A 23,230-nucleotide genomic window follows, 5' to 3' on the forward strand; every position below is an offset into this window, starting at 1 on the left:
AGCCAAGTTGTGGCGTGGCCAAGAAGGCGATTAACGAGTGTCGATGATTTTAGCGTTTATAAATAACTTTTATGTTTTATAACAAGTTTAATTAAAGCTTTGAATGATCAATTGATAAAACAGAAACCCTATCTTATCATAGGGAGCACTATTTCTTAACTCGCGACATGGCCCTATTTTGTAAATCTGAATAATTTAAATTTTTGCGAAAATTCTAATTCTTTTAACGTCAATAAACATCTCCCAATAAGCCTACTCTTTAGTACCTTAACTTCCGAATCGTTGATCGTTTCGTATATTTAAATTAGAATAAGGAAGATTGTTGGATAAAGCTAGGGCGGCAGAATTAGGACGGCCCAATTTCGCCGCCCAAACATAATTTGGAATACACAGTTCGGATATAACAGATTTTAACAACAGTTTTAATTTGGTCCGTTTGATATTACGAGGATTACTTCAGATGCCAAATTAATGAAAGAATCAAACTCTCGTTGGTTGATTTTGCGACAAATCGTATTATATAAAATTCTTACCGAAATTGCATTTGTTCGAGTCACTTTACGACAGATATGGATAAGTCATTTGCGCAATTATAAATGCGACCCGCGGTTTTTTTCAAAACGGTAAGAAATTTTACAAGTGTAGCTGTTGAAGAGATTTAAATTTTGTCATTACGTATAAAATCTGTAAAATGACTTTTTAAAGTTACTAAATAAAACAAATATACTAAGAAAACCAAAGACCTCTCTTAAATAAATCCCATCTATTATATATAAATCACCGATATACGATAATTTTATTGATATAAAGTCTTTTAATAATTAAAAAATGCTTTCAGACGATGTTGTGGAACTGTTGGTATCTATACTTTGGTTACCCACTGAAAAAAATTGTAGACATATTTAATGATTTATTTCGCATTAAATGACCAAAAACATTTATGACCAAGGTTAAAACAAATAAATAAATAGTTTATATCGCTTTTCTTAAAAATAATATGCATAAATTTATACTGATTAAATAAAAAAAACATGGATACTAATATCGGATAATAATGGATTGAAGGGTAGCGTGTGCAGAGAGTAGTTACAGTGTAAACTGCGCGAGTAGGCGATCATTGAACTTGATGTCTTTGAAGAGCGAAGGGTGCGAGGGTGCTCTGGGGGGCTGCCTCGTGGCGAGCACGTGTGTGACCGTGTCCCTCACGTGTGCTCGGGGCACGTCCCCGCGCAGCGCCAGCAGCCGCGCTAGCTGCTCCGCGGTCACGTCGGGGCACTTGTCCGCCACCCCGTGCAGGTCCAGCGACACCATCTCAATGTCCTGGCAACGTAGCACCTACGACGGCAACGACCAACCTATAGTACCCAACTACTTTCCCTCAACTCCGATTCCAACGCGTGTTTTGCATGAAGAACTTTAAGAAGTGACCTTTATTACTAAGTTATCTCTTTGTGTTCATACTGTTTTCTTTTAATATTTCAATGTAAAACTGACGGCATGTTATTGAAAGTGATTTAATTGGCGGTAATATTGGTACAAACGTTTTAACCACTATTTATTAAAAGAATAGTCTAATATGTAACAAGTAAATATTTTGAAAAGATACAATCTAATCTTGTTGTCGTGTCAAAAACTATTACAGTACGTACAAATAATAAAAAATTATAGGAAATAAATTAATTGTTCAAAACTTAACTACAATACATTAATGTGAGTGGTAACTTACCTCTGCAAGGGTTTTAATAACTTCGAAAGGCCAATCAACATTGACTCCCTCGGGTGCAATCCTTTTGAAAAAAGATCTGATTTGATTCGCTTCCTTGACGATCTTAATAGCTCCCTGTTGAGCTTCTTCGATGGTCTTAAACGTCATTTTTTTCGACAACATTGCTGTTATATATTTCTTATACACCAAGTTCTGAGCCTCATTAATAACATATTCGAAGTTCTTCTCTCGAAGATGATTGTAATCTTGGAAGTAGTCTTCGAGCGTTACACAAATAGTGTCCACCGGTATACTCGACGTCAGCCATTTCGGTGTAAACAGATCATCAAAGTGCACTTCCAAATCTAAGAACGCTTCCTCCAGAAGGAATTGAGCCGCTTCGTCGCGCAATTTCTAGAAAGAAACACGGGACATGTTTATCGAGTATATAATTTTAAATACATTACGTAGGTGTTTTCTTCAATTTTTACATTTCAAAACAAGGTAAAAAAATTACCTTTTTAATTTATAAAATCTATTTGATTGACAATGTGTTTGTGTAATGATTTATTTTGACCTAAAATGAACAAGGGTTGTACCTGGAAGGTGGCGAGCAAGGCGTCGAACTTGGCCTCTGCGGGCGGGTCGTGTCGCCCGGGCGGCCAGTGACGCGCCTGTGTCTGCTGCGCGAGCCGCGCCAGCTGCTCGCTGTTGTTCACTATTGTGATCATATGGTGCGTGAAGTACGCCACGCGCGACCGGTCCGCGAAGTGACTATTCTAAAGTTTACAACATTCAATGTAAACTAGCCAAAATCAATGGCGCAGACGGACGAAACGTTACACTTACCTTAAACTGAATGACTCCCTCACGATACATGTTGCCGTACCGGGTCACCTGGTCAATGCTCAACAATAACGCTTTGAACGTTATCTCTTTACTTATAGTTTCGGTAACCTAAAAAAAAAAAAACTCAAAATAAAACAAATAAAAAAACTGAATTGTTGGAAAAAGCATTTAGAATAATACAAATATGCTCGATAACTGTACCGCTGTGATGCTAGGGGGAAAATATGAATTGTTGTTATTTAGCAATAGCACACTATTGACTAGTCTGTGGCAGTGTATGTGTTAATTAGTAATGTTTACCTGCAGGTTCTGGTCGATCATCTGGAATATGATGACGGGCGCGTGCGTGTGGAAGGCGGCGGTGTGCGGCTCCGCGTCGGGCGCGCGCTCGCCGCCCCACTCCGCGCGCTCCGACTCCAGCGTCTTCTCCATCCACTCCATGTAGTTGCACTCCATTTTCTACACAAACAATGCATCATGTTATATATCCTACTTTATCTACGAAAGGTAGGACGACATCTCTACAATCATTAAACTTCTAACAGGTCCGCTTGCTTGTTTATCACTTTCTATGATAAAAAATTATTAAAGACATATTACTTGTAAATATTCCTCTTGCAGTTTCTGCATACTTTCTTCACTAAGTAATGGTGGCAATATGGACACATCAATATTCAATTCCTCACTGCCCATAAGCTCATGTCCCGGATAAGTGTTCAGAATCCACGACAATAATGTTACATATTCATTGCCTTCCAAACCATTCTGAACCAGGTCTTGAAGCTAGAAGATTATAGAACAGATATATCAACAATGTCATAACATTGTACCTACAACTGTCATCCATTGATAAGTTACGCTCCTTTGTTAATTTACTTTTGTGATATATAATATTTAAACTCTGTAATATAGAAAAGAAATTAGTATTTGAAAACATTTGTTATCTTCTTTGTGCTTGTTTATGACAAGATTTTTAGCTGCAAATACATATTATTTATATATTATCTAACCTAACCTAACCTTTCGAAGCTAAAACAGAAAATCCTTTAAATTAAACATTTGTAAATAAAATAATAAATATTCTCAGTACTCACACTTGAAGACAAACATGTATGGTACATATCAACATATTTATTGACAATATCATAGTGCAGGGGGAAGCAGGGAACGCAAAGAGTTTTGACAACCCTTAAATCCTCTAAAATTAACTGACGAGTAAGTTCCAAGTATCTTATCAGCCACAATTTATTGTCTTCTCTTTCATCCACGCGAGTTCCCTCTATACGTTGAGCAACTGCGCATTCTAAAACTTCGAAAGCTTTCGATCTCCAGTTTTTAGGTCTGCCAGGAGGCATGAAACCGGATTGTGTTTGTTGCTAGAACAGACAGTAATATAAATAACTCAAATTTGATTAGTGTAGTGACATAAATACTTAGACATGACAATAAAATTAAATGTTTTCCAGTCACCATTTGTAATAAATATTAGTTAAAAATCTTAAGTACCTGTAAAGCCATTTGGTCTTTTTTCTCTTCTCTCTCTATAATTCTTAGTGCTGTTACAATAACTGTAGGTTCTTTACGCACTGTATTCAAAGTTCTAGCTAAAATCAACTTGATTTGTTTCTCTAGTAGATTAGATACCATTTCAACATCTTCAAAATATGCCTTTAACATTATCTTGTCATGTGAAGATTGATTTGGTAGTCTATGTAATTCATATAATAAATCATCTCTTGAGTTTTCTAAGTCTGTAAGGCACTGGAATAGGAATTCATCATTAACTCATTGTACGTCCCCACTGAGGGGCTCAGAGCCTACCCTAAGTTAGGGGTGAATAGGCCATAGTCAATCACCCTGGCCAATTGCAGGTTGGTTGACTTCACACATATCATTGAATTTCTTCTCAGATATGTGTAGGTTGCATCACAATGTTTTTGACATTTTGAAATGTAAGAAAAAATCATGATTTGTCACCATCTATCTTCATCTATCACTTTTCAAGATTCATCATGACTACTATTTAAACATCTTTTAACAACAATACATAGATGATATTGTATGCAAGATAAGTTTAGGCAATTGTTATAATTATCAAAAGTCACCTGATGAGCATGTAGTAACTTCCCTTCACCAATCCACTGTTTTGTCTTTGCTACACTTTCGGGGACAGTGAATATATGCTTCAGACTGTCCATAGCAGTCACATATTGAGAATGGCGAGAATCCTCTTCTCTAACTGCTTGCAATGATGCTACTAGCGGTGGAACACTTTTAAAAAGCTCCTCAAGTTCATCCATTCTAAAAAAAATCAATTTGTTTAATGCATTTTTGGTAAAATCTTTTTTACATAGACTTCTTACAATACAGGAAAGGCACTTAAAAATATTGTGTTTAAATTAATCATAATTTAAACAAAACTTAATAGAAAAAAGCAAATAAAGATTGCATACTTTAAACTGATCTGTTGTACATCATCAAGACATTCCTGTAGCTGCTTAAGGCCTACACTCACGCCATCCAGTTTGCCTTGAACTGCTGATTTGAGTTGAGCTTCTATTGATGCTTTCTTATGTGTTATTCTTTTTTTGTATTGCTCTACCTAGGTAAAGAGAAATTTCAATAATATACATTAATAGTCTTACAAGCTTTCGGCTAGTTAGCTTTAATTAGCAATTTAAAATTATGGACCTTAAAAGTAAAAATCATTATAAATATACAAACTTTTTCTAGTTGGCCAGGTCTTTGCATCATATTCATAACCATTTTCTCTGCAGCTGCTTTTGCTTCCTCTTCAATTTCATCCAGCGTACTCATTGTATTAATTATTAGATAGAAAAGAAGGGGCGTTTCATTAAGTGTTACTTTTGTGTGAAAGATTTTCTTTACGTCATCTAATGGAATTGCAAGTGTAGTTAATAAGAAGAAACTTTCTAATTTCTTTTATACAATAGGAAAATTAAGCAATAAATTATAGATGTTTGCCTATTTATTTATCTTTTTATGACTGATATTTTAATCATGAAGAATTAAATTAAAGCTTGTCAACTGTCAGTTGTCAAGTGACAGTTATTCAACTGACAGTTGTCAATGTTGTCATGCTGTCAAGATTTTATTGACATAAAAAGTCAAAAAACAGTACGCAGCAATATGTTATTTTATTTTTCCTAGAAACCTATTAATTATGTTTTTACGTCAGTACATATTATAAAATAAATGTATACCATAAAATTCCATCCTTATTTACTTTATAATACAATTTTCTATCATGCTTATGTTTTGACCAATGTGTACATAAACAAGTTTTGACTTTATTCTTGAGTTTGAAGTTTGACTAAATTTGACGTTTCAGATTCAGATTATTTTATCTTGTTGTTTGGTTTTGTTTTACTATTATAATTATTCTATTTTTATCTCTTATATTACAAAATAATAAATATAACAAATGTGATCACCTATTAAATAAGAGTTACACAATATTAAAATAAACCATTATACCATAAAACCATATACACAGAAAATGTTTTCACTTATAATTTTGATTGTGTTATCAATATTGTCATATCTTTTTACTGATGAACTTATACCAAAACTTAAAGAATTATTTATTAAGGCTGGTATTTGTGGAATAGACATGTGTAAAAATAATAAGGATAAAATGTATGCATTTCACAAACTTTTTCTATTGTCTACGAATAACCTATAAAAAGTAATTTTTGTCATCAAAATAATATTTTGATTTCAGCCCAGAAGCGGTTGGTGTTGTTTCCGGATGTGTTTTCTTGGTAACAAGTTTTCTGTTCATACCAATTGTATTTGGACGTAGCCTTATGGACAGAGAACATTTCCCTCATAATGAAGTAAGTAATGATATCTATTATCTTTTAATTTTTTTATACATTTATACATATACACATCTAGATTGAATTTTTAGAGTATAAAACTGAAATGAGTTAGAAAGCTTCTGGATCTTGTTTGTGGTAAATTTTCCATTTATTATATTTTATAATTTATATATACATGATTATTATAATTTGACATTTACATTACTTATTTTATTTGATTTTACTATTAATTTGAAGTAAACTTATCAAGCCATCTACATCACTAATTGTTTCAAAATCATTTTAAAATGTTATTGTTGTTTATTTCCAGTTTGCAGAATTGCTAGCAGCACTACTCTCTATATGTTGTATGCTTCTCCTGGGATTTGCTGATGACGTCTTGGATTTAAGATGGAGATACAAGCTGATCCTGCCAACAGTTGCATCATTGCCTCTTCTTGTTGTGTATTATGTTAATTTTAATTCCACAACATTTGTTGTGCCAATACCATTAAGACAATTCTTTGGACTATCTGTGAATATAGGTAAGTGTTTTTACTTGGACCTACTATTAATGGTGTGAATAGCTTAGTATGTTTATGTTAATTTGCATTTAAATATAATTTTTCACTATCATATCTTTTTCAGGTTTTCTCTACTATGTATATATGGGAATGTTGGCAGTATTTTGTACAAATGCTATCAACATACTTGCAGGGGTGAATGGTCTGGAAGTAGGCCAGTCAGTGATAATAGCTATGTCCATCATAGTTTTTAATATTATAGAACTGCAAGGAGATCAATATAAAGCTCACAGCTTCTCACTGCACATTATGATACCATATTTAGCAACAACAATGGCATTACTAAAGCATAATTGGTATGTTTTGTTTTTTAATGTTATAAAATTAAATTTATATTCATGCAACTACCTTTTTAAACTTTTAAAACTTGATTAAAATGGCAATTTCCCTGGCTTTTGGCTTGTGGTATTGTTCTAGAGGTGGTGCTATTCTTGCTTTAATTATTTTTCACATCCTGTAATGAAATATTTTTTAGATTAATTTTTTTTTCTTTTTTCAGGTACCCATCAAAAGTGTTTGTTGGAGATACTTTCTGCTATGTTTCAGGAATGACGTTTGCTGTAGTAGGTATTCTTAGCCACTTTAGTAAAACTGTTCTGTTGTTTTTCCTGCCTCAAATAATTAATTTTGTATATTCAGTTCCTCAGTTATTCCATATCATTCCATGTCCAAGGCATAGATTACCTAAATACAGCGGGGAGACTGACCTGCTACAAGCAAGTAAAACTTTGATTGATAAGAAAGATTTAAATCCGATAAGTAAATTAATATTAAGAGTATTTAGTTTCTTACATTTAATTGATAAGGTTGAAGATGAAGTAAGTATAACAATAAATAATATGACATTAATAAATCTGTTTATTATAAAACTAGGCCCAATGTCAGAACTAAGATTAACTGTTAGCTTATTGATGTTTCAAACAGTCTGCACATGTGTAGCATTTCTAATAAGATATCCAATGGCATCATATTTTTACGACACAAAGTTATGATCTATAGAACTTTATTTTTCTTTATTCCATAGACTATGGTGATTGATTAGTTTGTCTATTGTTTTTCTTGTTTGTACATGTTTAATAATTAACTTATATAGTTTGTGTCTATATTTTGTGTGGTGTAAATTTATAAGTTGTTTTACTTTATTTTTAAATATTTGGCAAACTGTTAATCACAGAGTGAATATCTATGTTTTTTGCAAGTTAGTAGTTTAAGATGTCTCCTACATCTCAAATATATTTTAATAACTACGCCATCTTTTGCTTTAAATGTGCATTATATAAAAACTAACTAATATAAAAAATGGTTAAAACTCTCACGTACACTTGTCGGACGAATGTACGTGAGTGTTTTAGTCGTTTTCTATATTAGTTAATGATAATGTCTCACGACTGTTTATTAACAGTGGGTACATACTAGGAACCCAATGTGAACCAAGTTCTGCTATGAATTGAAAATGTTGCGTGTTATGACATGATGAGGGCCCACCCCCCTCTTCGTTTTTAAGTGGGAATTACCTTATAAGGATAGGATAGAAAAAATTTAACTTGGCTGAGTTATAAAAAATAGCATCAAAGAAAAAATGTTACCTATTTTGGCAAATTGTTCATGTTGCATTGTGTGAATGTGTAAAATGTAACTGTATGGTTTCACTGCAGTGACACATATCGATGGTTTTCTGACGCAACCTCGTAACTCGATTTTTGACGATTTTGAGATTTAATCGGAAAATTAATCAATAAATATAGCCGCATAGATCTGTAAAGTTATAAATAAAAATATTCATTCAATTTTTTTTTTTATTTAAAAAAATACAATCTCGTATCTCAGTTTAACAAAATGTGTCAAGCGCAACCTCGTATCCTGACATACAAGATGGCGCATTTATAAACAAGTTCTCTCTTTTTCTCCTATTAACAGTAGAAGCGTTGCTGGAGTTTCTTCCGCCACTTCTTCTCCCAGCGCTAACGCTTTCCGAAGTGGTAGTAATGTTAGCTGTATTAATAATAGCAATCAGATAATAGCAACCGATCAAGCCGAGGTTCGGCCTTCTCGGGCACCCTTGAATCGGAATGCTAAACGCGTAATGAGTGACAGCCCAAGCCGAGGTCCCCTCTCGGGGGCCCTTGCGCCCAGTCACTCCATGGAGCGTCTACCGAAGCGACCTAAGAGCTCGGTGACCTCCCAATCCGGTAATAATAACGAAGTAACAGCCCGAGCCGAGGCTCCTGAGGGAGCCCTCGAGCCCAGTTACTCATAAACGAGGTTTAGGCTAAGCGCCGTCTGCGCCCGGCCACCTCAAGCCCGGTGAAGCTGTAAATGCCACTTCAAGGCAAACAGTGACTACTCAGTCACAAAAAAAAATCTCAGCAATGTTATTTGGTCCAATTTTATTAATAAAAACTTTATTATTACTTTAAATATCTTTCAGTAAATTGAATTGTTATTCAAAGTGAATAAACAATAGTTAATAAACACATTTTTAATTATAGTGAAAAAAAGTATCAAAGTAAGTAAAAAAAAATAAACAATTATCAATTCTAACCTATCACTGACACACTGGCATGAAATTAAATAATTTAATTTGTTATTTATTAGAGTTAAATAATATGTCATCCGAAGAGCCAAATTCAACAAACGAAAAAACAATATCAGATAAAGATCGAAATAATAATGAAAGTAAAAATCACTAAGTAGTAATGGTGCTTGATGAAACTACTGGAGTTTTAATTCCTCTCGAATGTACACCAGTGAACGAAGACGAAGAGAAGAATGTTGATTCTAGTTTATTTATAAATATGCACTTAGATGAATCTACGGGCTTATTTGTAGTAGATTCAGATCAATCAATGTCATCACATGGATTATTAAATTTATCAAATTCAATAGTTTTGAATCAAACTGACAGTTCTAAACTGGGTAAAAAAAGTAGTGATTTTGGTTTGTTAAAAAAAATAAATCAAAGAATACTAGAAAAGAATCAAAGCTAATCAAGGGGAAGCTATCACACGTAGAGAATTTTTTAAATAAATTACCCAAGATGGAGTCTCACTATTGTCGAAAAGATACATCCAAGTTATATTTAGACAATTTATATAAGTCTGCTCAAGACGTTTACCGTGATTTTTTAAAATCTATGAAAGAGCTAAATATCCCAGATAGTGAAGTATCTATCTATAACTAGTATGGATTTTTAGTTAAAAAAATGCAATCGATGAATATTGAGATTTTCCCACCGCGAAAAGACTTCTGCGACACATGTTTTGCATTTAAAAATAAAAATATATCAACAGAAGAGTACAATAAGCATGTAAAGAAAAAGACCGTGCTCGAGATGAAAAAGACCAGGATAAAACAAAGGCTATTGCTGGAGAGATCAAGGCTTTCACTGTAGATGTCCAAGCTGTGCAAATGATCTGTTCTTAAAATAAAATAATTAAAAAAAATTTATTCATGTATCCTTATTTGAAAAAGATATTACGTTGAAAAAGATATTACGCAATCACGTATGTTACGTTTTTTTCTCTGCGACAAACACGTATCTCAGAAAATAAAAGAAAAAACAATGATTAAATTTTTTTAATACTATATTTAACTCTAAAATTTGTCAAAAGATTGAATGTTTTTAAAATTAGAAAAAAAAAATTGTTAAAAAAAATTTAAAATTTCATTATAAAACGTTTTTTGTCTTTCCTGAAAAGTAGTGATTTCTGAGATACGAGGTTGCGTCAGAAAACCATCGATATGTATACATATTGTTGTCTCAATTTTGTCAAAGAAAGGGATGGCAATGTGTACAAGTGTTACTGCAGTTCTAGGGTTAGAATTCGCAAGAAAACTATGTAAGATAGTGTAGATTTACATAGTATATTATTAATAAATATGTACACATTGGCTACCGATTCCCATTTATTTGAGCTGCACACGAAACAATCTTATTCAGCCTAAAACCTGCTGTAACATCATCATCATCAGCTCACTATACGTCCCCACCGAGGTGCTCGGAGCCTACCCCAAGTTAGGGGTGACTAGGCCATAGTCACCAACTGACCAAGTGCAGGTTGGTTGACTTCACACATATCATTAATTTCTTCTCAGATATGTGCAGGTTGCATCACGATGTTTCCCTTCACCATAAGAAAGTCGGATAAATGTAAATCGAAAAACACATTGCTACATGGCGGGATTCGAACCCCAGGACCTGCAGATTGCAAGTCAAGTGCAGTAGTTTTTCTGATTTACTACTTTCGAAAAATCATCAAGCTAAATAAAAAGCACATAGGTACTTATTTTATAGATTAAATTAAAAAAAAATGGTAAAAATCAACTTTTACTTATTTAATGAAAAATTTACGAACATTACATATCGAATATCATACATAATTTAAACTTACGTCTATAAAACAAATTGTTTATTTTAAATTATATCACACAGTTGTATTATATTATCAGACACTTTACAATATCAGCATATATTTAAAAGCTAATGCGATGTTTACTAAAGTGATATTTTATCTCAACATTTACGAACACAAGCGAAACACAATGATGCCACAAATTTAAAAAGCACCATAAGTAGATATATTTTTACCACATTTATATAAAATACGTTTTCGTATCATTCATAGAAATTATTTATCTTGTTAATGTGATGTTTATAGGTTCTACATCACAATTTAACATAAAGGACTTCATGCTTAACGATAGTTTTTTTTACAATCGTTAAAAATTAATGGACTATAACTTTTTTGTACCTCTAACAAATAAGAGATGGTATAAGTGTTTGCTGGGCCAATACAATGCCTACATTCATATTTTAGATAAAGGTCTCTTACCCAGCTTAGTAGAAAGAGATAAAAATTTCCACTTTCATCTGTGTTTCAATGTAGCATAGAGAGAACTCTACTTGCTAACACTTTACAAATATGCCTTTACATTTTCGTTGGCATTTACTTCTTCCTAAGAAGAAGCAGTTAGAATTTTCATCACCCATTTCCTATAAGAGAAGGGGGCAAACAAGCGTCGGGAACACCGAGGTGATCAACGACTCCAATACGATACAATCACTCAAGCAATTTTTTTGACGATCAAACAATTGAATGCTATTAATACAATAAACGGTAATAGCATTTTTTGTGTTTTAATATTTTCACCGACAAAAGTAGAGATTCTAAGCACCAAACTAAAAGCAGTAATAAAATACTACAATGATACATGATGGAATGTGTTGTAAATCACCACTCCCATAACAAATCTCCGTTTCAATATTTCTCATGAAAATGATAATACTGAGATTAATGAAAAAAAGGTGGGTAAAAATACATTAAACTGCAGTATTAAGGCATAACTTTGGTTCTTCTCACATTGTAATTGTAATATAGAATGCCAGCCATAATTACCTTAATTACATGTTTCAATCAATTACGATTAACAGATTTGTCACAACATATAATTATTTAATTACTTGTCAAAACGAAAAGTATCGCTGATAAAATTATATTTAAAATCGAATTTCTTATTATTCTGCACATAAATGTTAAAAAGTATATCAAAATACATAATGCCACCAACCCACATTGTGAAAATATAAAAAGGCAATACAAATAAGTTAATTATGACATGACTAGAAGTTAAACTTCTTTATTTTCTAGTAAAATACTTTATGATGACTTCATACTATATTTTTACACATATGAAACATCTTTTATTCCACTATGTACATGTAATTTAATTTAACCAGATATCATACAGTATGTTATCTTCAGTATCATTTTCATTTATTATCCTAAGAGTTTTCAGAGTTTGAAGATAAAAAGTTAACTCTGAGGTAACCACTCCATGCTGAGGGCTACCATTGGCGACTATGTTCATTTTGACTAATTGTTCTCTTAACTTGTCTTTGAAATTATCATGTACTTTCATATAAATGGACCTTATTTGTTCTATAGGCAGGATATCAATAAGTGCTTCGTGTAATTTCACAAGGTGCTTAGATATATTCCGGAATGTCTGCGAAGGAACTGGAGGTTTTGCATCCCAGCTAGACAGCTGAGAACTGAGCATCGTACTAACTATAACACAAATTTTATTCTCTATTTCTTGTTTATGGTTAACTAGATCATTTTCTATACTGGCGAAACCGTTTAGTGTCAATTCCTTAGAATGTAACTTCTCTAACAAGTCTAATATCAAAGGCAAAAGCCATAAGACAACTTGCAATGATCTTGATACAAGTGCCAGATTCGATGTGGAAATTGTTTTCAGACCTGCACTTTGTATTGCTCCAGCACCCAAAACCAACAGACAACAACGGGAATTAAATAATCTTATAAGTTCTAACATACAATGCACTAAGTACTGTACTATGTCTGGGGACTGCTTGGTTGCATCACAATATTCTAATAGAATCTTAATAAGGAGTTGAACTGTAGCCACAACTGCATAGTTTTCTTTATTGATAACTAAGTACTTTCCATCCGGTCTACCACTTTCATAATGTAGTGTATGTGGTATTTTACCAAATTCACAAATTTTATGAATAACACTTTGCAATTCATAAGGAACATCAGCCATTTTCCATCTCTCAGCATTTAAAGTAGCAGTGAGCTGAGACCTGCGTTCTGTATGCAGACTCTGTATATATTTCATGGCAAAACTTCTTAATGCCAACTTCATTGTGTTGCTGTAATGTCCAGTTATTTTTTCACACTCATTTGAAAAAGCATCTATTAACTCTGTCAATTTAGCCAATTGTGTAAGATCTGAAAATATGTAATCCTTATCAGTCTTGGTCACTATAAGATTGGCACATCTTTCATTGCAGTAATCTGAAAGAGAACCTATCATCTTCTTAATCTTATCACTTATAGATGCTATTTCATCTTGTGTCCACATTTCTTCACTCTCATTTCCAGTTACATCATCCATTTGACTAATGTCTAAAATTAAACTACTCAAAGACAAAATTCTTTTGAAGATGATTACTAAGTTTGGTGTCACTTTTTGAAGAAAAACAATACCTTCATTACACATGAGCCAGGTGTTATCAGACTGAGAGCCTCTTAATACTATTTCACTACTCCCATCCCTTTCAGAGATTATTTCTATGACACATTGTTTTATAGTTGCTTGAATTGAGGTCATAGCTTCAGCTTTGAAGATATCAAGAAAATCAAATTCTTTTAGCCGAAGTATACCAGATACTATAGAAACTATTTTGTCCTTATCTGGTAAATCAGTAAGATCTATTAGTGGTCTATTTAAGTCAGTCACAATAAATCTAAGAAATTCATTACTCAACATTTTATGTATTAACCTTCTCATTTCAGTCAGTTGTGGTGAAAGGTGACGAAAAGCTTGTATGCCTGAAAGGCGTGTTAATAAGACTTTTTGAGTAGAACTTATTAAATCTAGAGCTGCTACATAGTCTGATGTACTAAGTAATAGTTGTATCATAGGTTGTGTTTGCTGCACTGTTCCTATTAGTTTTAATAACTCACACACATTATTTAGGTTATTATTGATTCTTGTAAGGCTTATCAGTTGCAGAGGACACTGGGTTAAATTCTGTTTGACTGTTGTTATATTACATCTAGTAATTTGTACTGTTTTTACTGCTTTAGCCATCTGTTCCATTATAGTATCATGTGAAAGCATTGCATGAAAAAATGCATCAGACTTTTGGGCAACTTGTTTTGATATTTTCATCTCTATGACATCCAAGTAAGTACTCAAAGTTTCTTGTAGGGATCTTATAGCAGAGCTAGAGTCTGAAGAATTTGAGAGACCTGGAAACACTTGACTAAATATTTGTGGATCATTCAATAGTAATGTCTGGGAATAAAATATATTAGGTACTTCACAGATATTTTCTTCAGCCACAGCAACCTTGAGCTTGCTTTTGACAGGTGGGGCTTCCTTTAATTGACAGTGTCTCCGATATCTTCTTGATATTTTTTTACAATATGACTCAAAATGTGATAAGCCTATATCTGGTAAGTAAGGACTAGGATGAATATCAACTTTTTCAACAAAACTGTCACCCCATGTTTTAGTAAAAAAGTTACTTTGTTTACCCTTATTAGGATCATTTAACACAGCTGGAAGATTTTGTGATGATGAATAAAATGTCCAATCTTCTGAACCGCCTTTGGCATACAGGTGGTATTCCCTTACATGGTATTTAAAACCTGCTTTTCGTAGGTCACCAAATTGCAGAGCGGAGCATATACCGTTCTGCCCATATTGACATAGTATAATTGATCCCTCCTTTATACTATGCTTGTCCTGAATATGTCTGTAAAATAGAATATTACTATTAAAAAAAAAACTAATATTACACAGAAATAGAATAAGGTGTAAGCAAGTTTATGCGAAAATAGAAACCTTTCAAATTCCAAAGCACTGCTGAACAACAAGCTCGGACAGTGGACGCAGTTTTGCCATGTAGGCGTCGTTTTAGATGAGAGGGACTTGTTCTCCATAACATCTTTTTTTCTATCAATAACTAAGACAAAGCAATAATGGATAAATACAACATATCCTTTGAAATATTCATTATCATCTGAACTTTTGGTCTATTCGTAAAGCAACGATACACATGAACATGATGATAAAATTTATGATAGATAAACGTCAAACTGACAGTGGCAATTTGGTGGCATTACATTATGACAGAACACGTAAACTTTTGCGCTGTTTACGTGAAAAAAGTAGGTTCTTTGATATGCTCTTTGGTAGGTTTTGAAGCGTTTGTATTTTTAAATTAAATATTTTATAGGCAGTCGAGAAAAATATAACTTCTCTCCGTATTATGGAAAATATACGGAACTATTTTCCTGTAATAGCAACAACAACCTTATTAAAAATGGCTTTGGGCTTTGACATTGTTGTCGAGCCTTGCCGCCTTGCCGTCGAGTTGTCAAAGTATGTGATTGTAATCTCGGTATAATTTTGAATTACCTAAAAAGCCTAAAAATGAGTTAAGTTATTAAGTTGAAAAATATCTTAGCGTTAGGGATAAAAGGCATAGGCAATGAGCGTAGGATATGTCGAAAATAGTGTATTTTATTTTAAATCACATTAGTTCGTTTGACATAGATGTAAAATGTTGCAATGTCTATGGAGATTGTGGCGCACTCATGACGGGTTTTAATATTGTTGGTCAGGCTTTAATATGTTTATGACCTGTAAACTAATTGAAATTGATATTTCCTATCTCCCTGTCCTTTACCCTACATTCCTCTTTGTGGTGTCGTCAAAATAGATTTTATGTCTTAAATCAATTCGTCAGTCCTGTTGTCTCCAGTCTGCTAGCCTGTAGCTCTTACCCCTACCGATAACCATAACATGCTTAAACATGCAAATATCAGATCATATAATTATTATCCTCGTTATTTTTTCTAAGGCTGGCCGCTATCTGTATATTGAATTAAATTTTTTGTTGGTATAGTTAAAAATGCACTATATAATGGTCCTCTCATCAATTACGTTTACATGTACTCTTTACAGCTTTTCTATTCTGCCTATTAAAGCTGTACCTTAGTATCATCAATCTGTCTGGACCTCGCACTTGTACCCAGAAAAGCGAAGTGCCTAGGGATGCAATTCCACATCTACATATTCTTAATATTATTGTATCGAGCAATTTGAAAGGTTTCTATTGATTTGGATACCAATGATTTCGAGGTTGATCCTGGAAAACTATAGAAAGATTGTTTGTTAAACATTGCATACCACCAAATTCTATTTTATTCTGTAAATACCCTTTACTCATATTAAACACATAATTAATATTATAAAAATTAATAAACTTATACAACAACGTGAAAAACAAGTGGCAAACCTATCATATTCGTAAAGTCCGATATCCTTTTGTTTACTATTTACGCTTTATATATCAGTAGACATAGTTTAAGGCTGCTGAAATCTTTACGATCAATGCTAATTTCTAAATAATTGTGTATTCTGATTATCTGCTACTCCTTAATTTGTATGTTTCTTTTCTTCTCCTGTTTAGGACACCAACTTGTTTGCAGTGTATTATAAGCGAGAAGCTGCTAATTTTTATTTATAAACCGTTGGTATTCATGTAGTTATGAGTAAACAAATTAAACAGAAAATTAATATTTTCATGTGTCTTATTTTTTATTTCTTGTGATTTCATAATAATTTTTGCCAGTATTGTAAATTAACATATTGAAAGTTACACTTTTAACCTTAACACTAATTTATCATAATACTTTAGATAAGATAAGATTTTAGGGGATGACAAAAGAATATATTTTACAGGAAGATTTCAATTTTAATTGGGATGGTCCGAAAAATAGCAAATTATTCCTTTTGACAATGGTAGCAGGCGCAGGATATAGCCGATTTAAATATTAAATTTCTTTCACCATCTAGGCATAGAACTTTTACTGGAACCTGAAATTAAAAATTTAATCTTTATTAAATGTATGCTTTTACATTACTATGCAAACCACGTGGAATTGCAACTTACGTCTTCAGACTCCATGATATTACAGCACTGACCCAGGGATGTAACTGGATGCCTCTTGAACCCCAGCATGATACTAGGCAACGACCAAGACTCGCAGAAGCCACGGCATGCGTTTGTAGTTATTTTAAACTCGACGCAGTCTGGAATACTTATGTTTCTCGTGTGACCTGAAATTTTAATGAAAATCCAAATAACATATCTATCACATTGTGATATTTGAAAACGAATTTGAAAACCGTACCTATTCTGTGACATCCAGGTTTCCTCCAGGAATCTGCAGCCAAAACATAGCTCAAAGATATCAAAAGCATCAAACTTCTTAGAAGCATGTTTGATATTTGCTTTGACTGCTTTGTCTTGAATAAAAAATATGTTTTCCTTTGGTTTATATAGGAAGCTTTTGCAGGAGTCGTCAACGTTTTTCTTCACTTTTGATTGATAGGTATATTTGTTTAGTTTGCGATAATCTCATATTAGTTTAAACAATTACTTATTTACAAGGTGTTGTGGAAATGTAAAGTGTTAAAAAATAAATAAAAATCATAAAAGAAAAAACATTATTTTCAACGTAAGATTATCGGACCTAGTATCTCGTGGGCAAATCGTTTCTAAATAAGTTTTTTTTCTTGATAATTTGGTACTTTAAAAGTCAAACAGAAAAGATTTGAAACTCCTGACAAAAATGTAGATTCAAATGGCAATTATTTACGTGTCGTTAAATGCATTATGCTAAATCTACAACACTTCTAACTCAATGGTCCAAATGAAAAGAAGTCAAACGAACTGAGAGAAATTTTACTGTTAAGTAAAAAATCTTTCCAACTTTTTGTTTATAATATTAGTAATTATTTGTCTATTTTTGCTTTCATAATTATTCGGTTTAAACGGAATTTTAATTGTTAATTGTAAAAAAAAGTTGATGACAGTGTTAAAGAGAATTAAATGCAAAACTCCTCCTCCACCCCTGAACTGGTAACGTAATTTGGTACGTATGTCCGAAGCACTCAAAGGTTTTCTTTGAGGGGTTTTCTGTTTATATATTCCGTTGCCTAGCAATTTAATATTACTGTATATTTATATTATTGTACTCTTTGCTGTGCAGAAACGAAATGGAAATACCTGAGGACTATAAAATATTACATCTTTATAAAACTAAACAGTATGATGTATGTCTTAAGCTATGTGAGGAAGTGTTAAAACATAAGAATGATCGTATGATAGAGTTTATTCGGATCCGTGCGATGACGATACAAGTAAAGGTTGCAGCAAACTCTTACGACGAGGTTGACTATTTATCTTATCGAGATGAGTTGGCTCCTACCGCGGTAGCGAAGACACCAAGACCTGGTACTACATTCGATAGGCAGATTCGAACAGCACATCAGACATCAACGAGCGTAAGTTATATTATTTCATATGTGCCTTTGCTGTGCAGTAATGTGATCAATATCTTTTGTACTTAACAATGCTCATTGCAATGTTATTTTCGATTTAGAAAAGAGTGAACACAGCAGCCTCTATGAAACCTGGAGGCAGTGCGTTGACGGTGCGAGCTCAGAGTGCAAGGACGGCGCTGCGGTCGGCGGGGCGCGCCTCGCGAGCCGCCACCGCCCTTGCCGGCGGTCCTCCAGTCAATATGCCCATATCCCTCAGGTTCCTACCCAAGGAAGAGACATCGTTTACACCAGCTGCTAAAACCTTATTTGAATACGTGTATTACTGTGAAGGGGATGTTCGAAAGGTAAGCAACATCATTTATAACAAAGTGAGATTGCCTTAAACTCAATAAGATTGCTTATATAACTATATGCTTCAAGGTTTAGACCGCAATGATCTTTATCTCAAAAATGTGTTATTTTAAAAACATCACAAAAATTAACATCCGAATAATAAAATTTTGATCCAGAGCAATCATCTTAATTTTTGAGTAGCTTTGTTAATTTATTCACTAGGTATGCATTAACATGTCCCTTAACATGTTCAGGCTATGGACATAGCATTTCAAGCTCAAAAGAGTGACAATACATCGGACTGGTGGTGGCACCATTCCCTGTCTAGATGCTACTACACACTGGGAATGTTTAGACAGGCAGATGAGTGTCTACGTCGTGCGCTCAAGCAAAATAAGCATATAAGCGTTTATCTTCGATTGATTGCTATGTACGTAGCTCTAGACCAGCCTATATCGGCACTGGACATATGTAAGCAAGGACTTTTTGTATTCCATGAGAGCACTCCTTTATTAATGGAACAAGCTAGAATCAACGAGCAGATAGGAAGTTCTGATGTAGCAGTAAAAGACTTCAGAAAGGTAGCTATACAGGACCCCTTTAACATGGAGGCCGTTGCAAATATTGCTATGTACAACTTCTACAATGACCAACCCGAAATAGCAATGCGATATTACAGGTAAAGTTTACGAGTTGTTTTTTCAAAATTATGCATTTATTATTTTAAATATTGGTTCCTATTTAACTTAATATTTCAGACGTTTGCTGGCAACAACTCCGCCGGGTTCCGAGATTTACAATAACCTCGGGCTTTGCTGTCTCTACTGCAGTCAATGGGATCTCATTTTACCCTGTTTTCGACAATCTCTCTTCTTTTCTACAAGTCCGAGTTCAAAGGCCGATATTTGGTTTAATCTGGCACATGTAGCTTTGGTACGTTTTTGACGGTTTATCATGGGTTTCTTAAACCAATCTCTGTATAGATATATCGTCATCCCTGATTATCTTTGACAAAACAGAGATAACCATATGTTTTAAACGAAGATTGTGGTCTCCCACGGTCAACCACATATTTTTAAACGTCATTTCCTAGTTAACTTAGGTTAGAAACCTACATAAATAGTTAGACTAATAATATATTATAAATAAGCTCCTATAATGCTAAAAACGAATTATTCTTTGCTTACTTGAGCGTCCTTATAGGTAACAGTTTATTTATTTTTTCAGTCTACTGGAGACATGAGCTTAGCGAGACGATGTCTACAAGTGAGCCTCGCAATTTTAGAAAAGGAATACGTCCGACAAGCTTTAACAGCGTTGGAAGCCAGGCTTAAAACCCGTAAAGCAAGTGATGGAAATTATAAAAGCTGTACATAAAATTACAATGCTGTTTTAGTGTAAATCTTTCCCTGCATGAACCTTTGGTTAATTGGTGCGTGTGTTGTCAATGGGAGTTTATACCCAGACAGACATCATAGCACAACTTCCTAAAAAATAGACGTAAATCTTTAATTAGAGATCCATCGGAATAGCTGATTTTCGACAAAATTTATTACAAAATAGTTGAGGCAATATTGACTGTAAATAATAGAAATACTAAGTAATAATAATAGTTTATTACAAACACATTAAATAATCATTTATAGAGGGATCAAATGATTCCATGTTACGGATATCTTCGTACTTCAATGCAGCAAGCGAGTCCAAAATCGGTTCAGGGTGAGAGCGTTGTAATTCAGAACTTGCAATTTCTTTAACTTCGACTTCCAGTGGTATTTTTGTTAAGTGTCGCATTTTAACCTGAAGAATAAATAACTAAGACATCGCATGACTAACTTACAGCAATCCTAAACAACAATCATTAACAAAATATTTCTAATTCACTGTGTAAAAATCATTTAATGGAAAATTTCTGATGCAATACTACGACAACTATACTTAGGTACAGTAACGCTTAATGAAATAAATACCAAATTAAATACACAATATTACCGAGTAATTTAGTAGTATACTATTCTTTGTATAACTTTATACTTGCCTGGTCCATCGTAGATTTGGGGATCCCAATACTTTCCCAGGAATCGAACTCCTTTGGGATTGCCAGTGGTTTGATGAAGTTTACATTTTTTTCTTTTATTACTATACCATTTCCGAACGCAGCATTATGTAACATTTCCTTCACTCTTCGCATTAGTTGTGGCTCTTTTGATGAATAGAATATTAGATGAGCGTTGTTAATTAGCGCCACACATCTTAGAGTTGTGCAAATTATTTTTTTTATTTCACTATCTGAAAGCAGCATTTTTTTCAATTTAATTGAAATTAAGGACATTAAATTACTATATTTAGCTTCCAAGTACATTGGTTGATGACTTGAAGAAATCGCATGAATATCGGAAATTATCTTATTTAGAGCTAAATAACAAATCCTCATTACTCTCACCGTAATTGTTAAATAAGTCATATTTTCCGCCAATCAATATTAAATCCTGTGAAGTACTTTTCTCCACATACTGTTTTAAAGAATTAACACATGTTTCTATTGTATTCCAAATAGTCTTGATTTTGCTTAAATCTAACATTACTATGAAGTAACTTATCCTGTGCAAAGGGACAGAGGTTAATACATTCTTCAATAGTTCCAGTTTACCGCCATATTCCCAAACATGACATATTATCTTCTCTAACCCTTGTTTCTGACCAGATTTTCTGCCGAGTGAGTATTCCAGTACAAGTGTCTCTCGAGGTGCTTCATTTTTTTCGAGAAAGTTAGAAATAAGAGTTGATTTACCCTAAAATGAAGTTTAAAAATAGCGATAAAAAGCAAATTGTTTTTTTTTACTTTCAAAATCCAATTTAGAAATAATTATAGAACTTTTTTTATAAGATAAGGGGGCAAACGAGCAGCGGGAACACCAAGGTGTTCATCGACGCCCATGGACATCTGCAATACCAGAGGAATCGCAGATGCGTTGCCGGCCTTTGAGATGGTGATACGCTCGCTTCTTAAAGGACCCTAAGTCGTAGCAGTTTGAAAATACCTATTAGAGAACAACTATAGATATGAAGTTGGCCAGCGTAGTTGACTATGGCGTAGTCACTCCTAAATTGAGTATGCTGTGAGTCCCTTGGTGTGGCGTATAATGAGCTGACGACGACTGAGATTTGAAGTTTTCGTCGTACCCTATTATAAAAAATTCAAAACGTTAGTCTTTATTTTTTCCAAATTGAAAACAACATTTGTTGCACGAATGCGCCAGCTCAACCATACCACGACTACATAGAATACAGGCGTGAAGTGGAAATCATTTTGCGTTCGTCATCGTGCGTTCCGGAGGCCTAATTTTAGTCCTCTTTTTCTAAGGGAATTGATGAAAGAGGGGACGCATAGGAAAGGGGAAACTATTCTTTTTATGTCCATGTCTTCCTCCGTCCATTAAAGGTAGACAACGCATCCGCAATTGTGGATGTCTATGGACAGAGGTTTCTTCGCCATTAGTGAATTCAGGCAGTCGCTTGTTCGTTTACCATCTTATAATATAAAAAAAGAAGGATTAAACTATTGTTGTAATACAAGTGTTACGACAATGGACACTCCCAGCAAGATTAGTCAGACTTTACTTACCGCTGATTTACTTCCAACTACAAATATAGTTCGCGAAATATGTTCATTGGATTGTGCTATAATTTTGTTCACAATTTCGGTTGCTTTTTCTGGTATAGTTACCATTTTGTAATATTTGCGTTACCTTACAGTAACTGTTGTATCGAATATTAATATACCGTTTTAGGATTTGTTTGCCACTCGTTGCTAGGCAACTAAACCTTCCTCCTATCTAAAAAAGCTCCGACTTCGCATTGGTGGGCGCAGTTTCATTAGTCGACTCTAGATTTAAACTCAGTCGTTATGCATGCGTGATGTGAGACTTTTCTTATTTACGCATGTCGTAGTACTAGCGTGCGTGAATCTATTATCGTTAGGGCTCGCATGCATTCATTAGTCGTTAGTCCGTATGCGGGGACTTTCAGCGTTGTGTATA

The 23,230-nt window shown here is 33.7% G+C and overlaps 6 protein-coding genes across 6 annotated transcripts; 2 read left to right on the forward strand and 4 right to left on the reverse strand.

The window, feature by feature from the left end:
• Positions 1-866: 866 nt before the first annotated feature.
• On the reverse strand, positions 867-5,500 carry LOC106714060 (exocyst complex component 3). Its single transcript, XM_014506994.2, has 11 exons — positions 5,279-5,500; positions 5,008-5,156; positions 4,660-4,855; positions 4,061-4,315; positions 3,649-3,930; positions 3,155-3,337; positions 2,855-3,013; positions 2,555-2,662; positions 2,305-2,484; positions 1,727-2,119; positions 867-1,335 (listed from the first exon to the last, which is right to left on the reverse strand). Exons 1-11 carry the CDS (start codon positions 5,369-5,371, stop codon positions 1,087-1,089), a joined length of 2,247 nt encoding a protein of 748 aa, XP_014362480.2. The 5' UTR covers positions 5,372-5,500; the 3' UTR covers positions 867-1,086.
• A 574-nt stretch (positions 5,501-6,074) lies between these two features.
• LOC106714084 (UDP-N-acetylglucosamine--dolichyl-phosphate N-acetylglucosaminephosphotransferase) lies at positions 6,075-8,164 on the forward strand. Its single transcript, XM_014507026.2, has 5 exons — positions 6,075-6,214; positions 6,300-6,414; positions 6,710-6,923; positions 7,027-7,258; positions 7,462-8,164. Exons 1-5 carry the CDS (start codon positions 6,075-6,077, stop codon positions 7,952-7,954), a joined length of 1,194 nt encoding a protein of 397 aa, XP_014362512.2. The 3' UTR covers positions 7,955-8,164.
• A 4,443-nt stretch (positions 8,165-12,607) lies between these two features.
• LOC106714057 (vacuolar protein sorting-associated protein 54) lies at positions 12,608-15,586 on the reverse strand. Its single transcript, XM_014506989.2, has 2 exons — positions 15,345-15,586; positions 12,608-15,255 (listed from the first exon to the last, which is right to left on the reverse strand). Exons 1-2 carry the CDS (start codon positions 15,440-15,442, stop codon positions 12,687-12,689), a joined length of 2,667 nt encoding a protein of 888 aa, XP_014362475.2. The 5' UTR covers positions 15,443-15,586; the 3' UTR covers positions 12,608-12,686.
• A 1,518-nt stretch (positions 15,587-17,104) lies between these two features.
• LOC106714104 (thyrostimulin alpha-2 subunit) lies at positions 17,105-17,797 on the reverse strand. Its single transcript, XM_014507047.2, has 3 exons — positions 17,702-17,797; positions 17,461-17,627; positions 17,105-17,384 (listed from the first exon to the last, which is right to left on the reverse strand). Exons 1-3 carry the CDS (start codon positions 17,787-17,789, stop codon positions 17,292-17,294), a joined length of 348 nt encoding a protein of 115 aa, XP_014362533.1. The 5' UTR covers positions 17,790-17,797; the 3' UTR covers positions 17,105-17,291.
• Positions 17,798-18,569: 772 nt separating this feature from the next.
• On the forward strand, positions 18,570-20,567 carry LOC106714053 (tetratricopeptide repeat protein 8). The gene is made up of 5 exons (XM_014506984.2): positions 18,570-18,857; positions 18,956-19,201; positions 19,445-19,869; positions 19,949-20,123; positions 20,418-20,567. The coding sequence occupies exons 1-5, from the start codon at positions 18,570-18,572 to the stop codon at positions 20,565-20,567; spliced, it is 1,284 nt and encodes a 427-aa protein (XP_014362470.2).
• A 240-nt stretch (positions 20,568-20,807) lies between these two features.
• LOC106714054 (cytoplasmic dynein 2 light intermediate chain 1) lies at positions 20,808-22,953 on the reverse strand. The gene is made up of 4 exons (XM_014506985.2): positions 22,816-22,953; positions 21,634-21,982; positions 21,229-21,479; positions 20,808-20,990 (listed from the first exon to the last, which is right to left on the reverse strand). The coding sequence occupies exons 1-4, from the start codon at positions 22,918-22,920 to the stop codon at positions 20,808-20,810; spliced, it is 888 nt and encodes a 295-aa protein (XP_014362471.2). The 5' UTR covers positions 22,921-22,953.
• Between the last annotated feature and the right edge of the window lie 277 nt (positions 22,954-23,230).

This window comes from Papilio machaon, chromosome 7 (assembly GCF_912999745.1).
Source record: "Papilio machaon chromosome 7, ilPapMach1.1, whole genome shotgun sequence".
Taxonomy (NCBI): Eukaryota; Metazoa; Arthropoda; class Insecta; order Lepidoptera; family Papilionidae; genus Papilio; species Papilio machaon.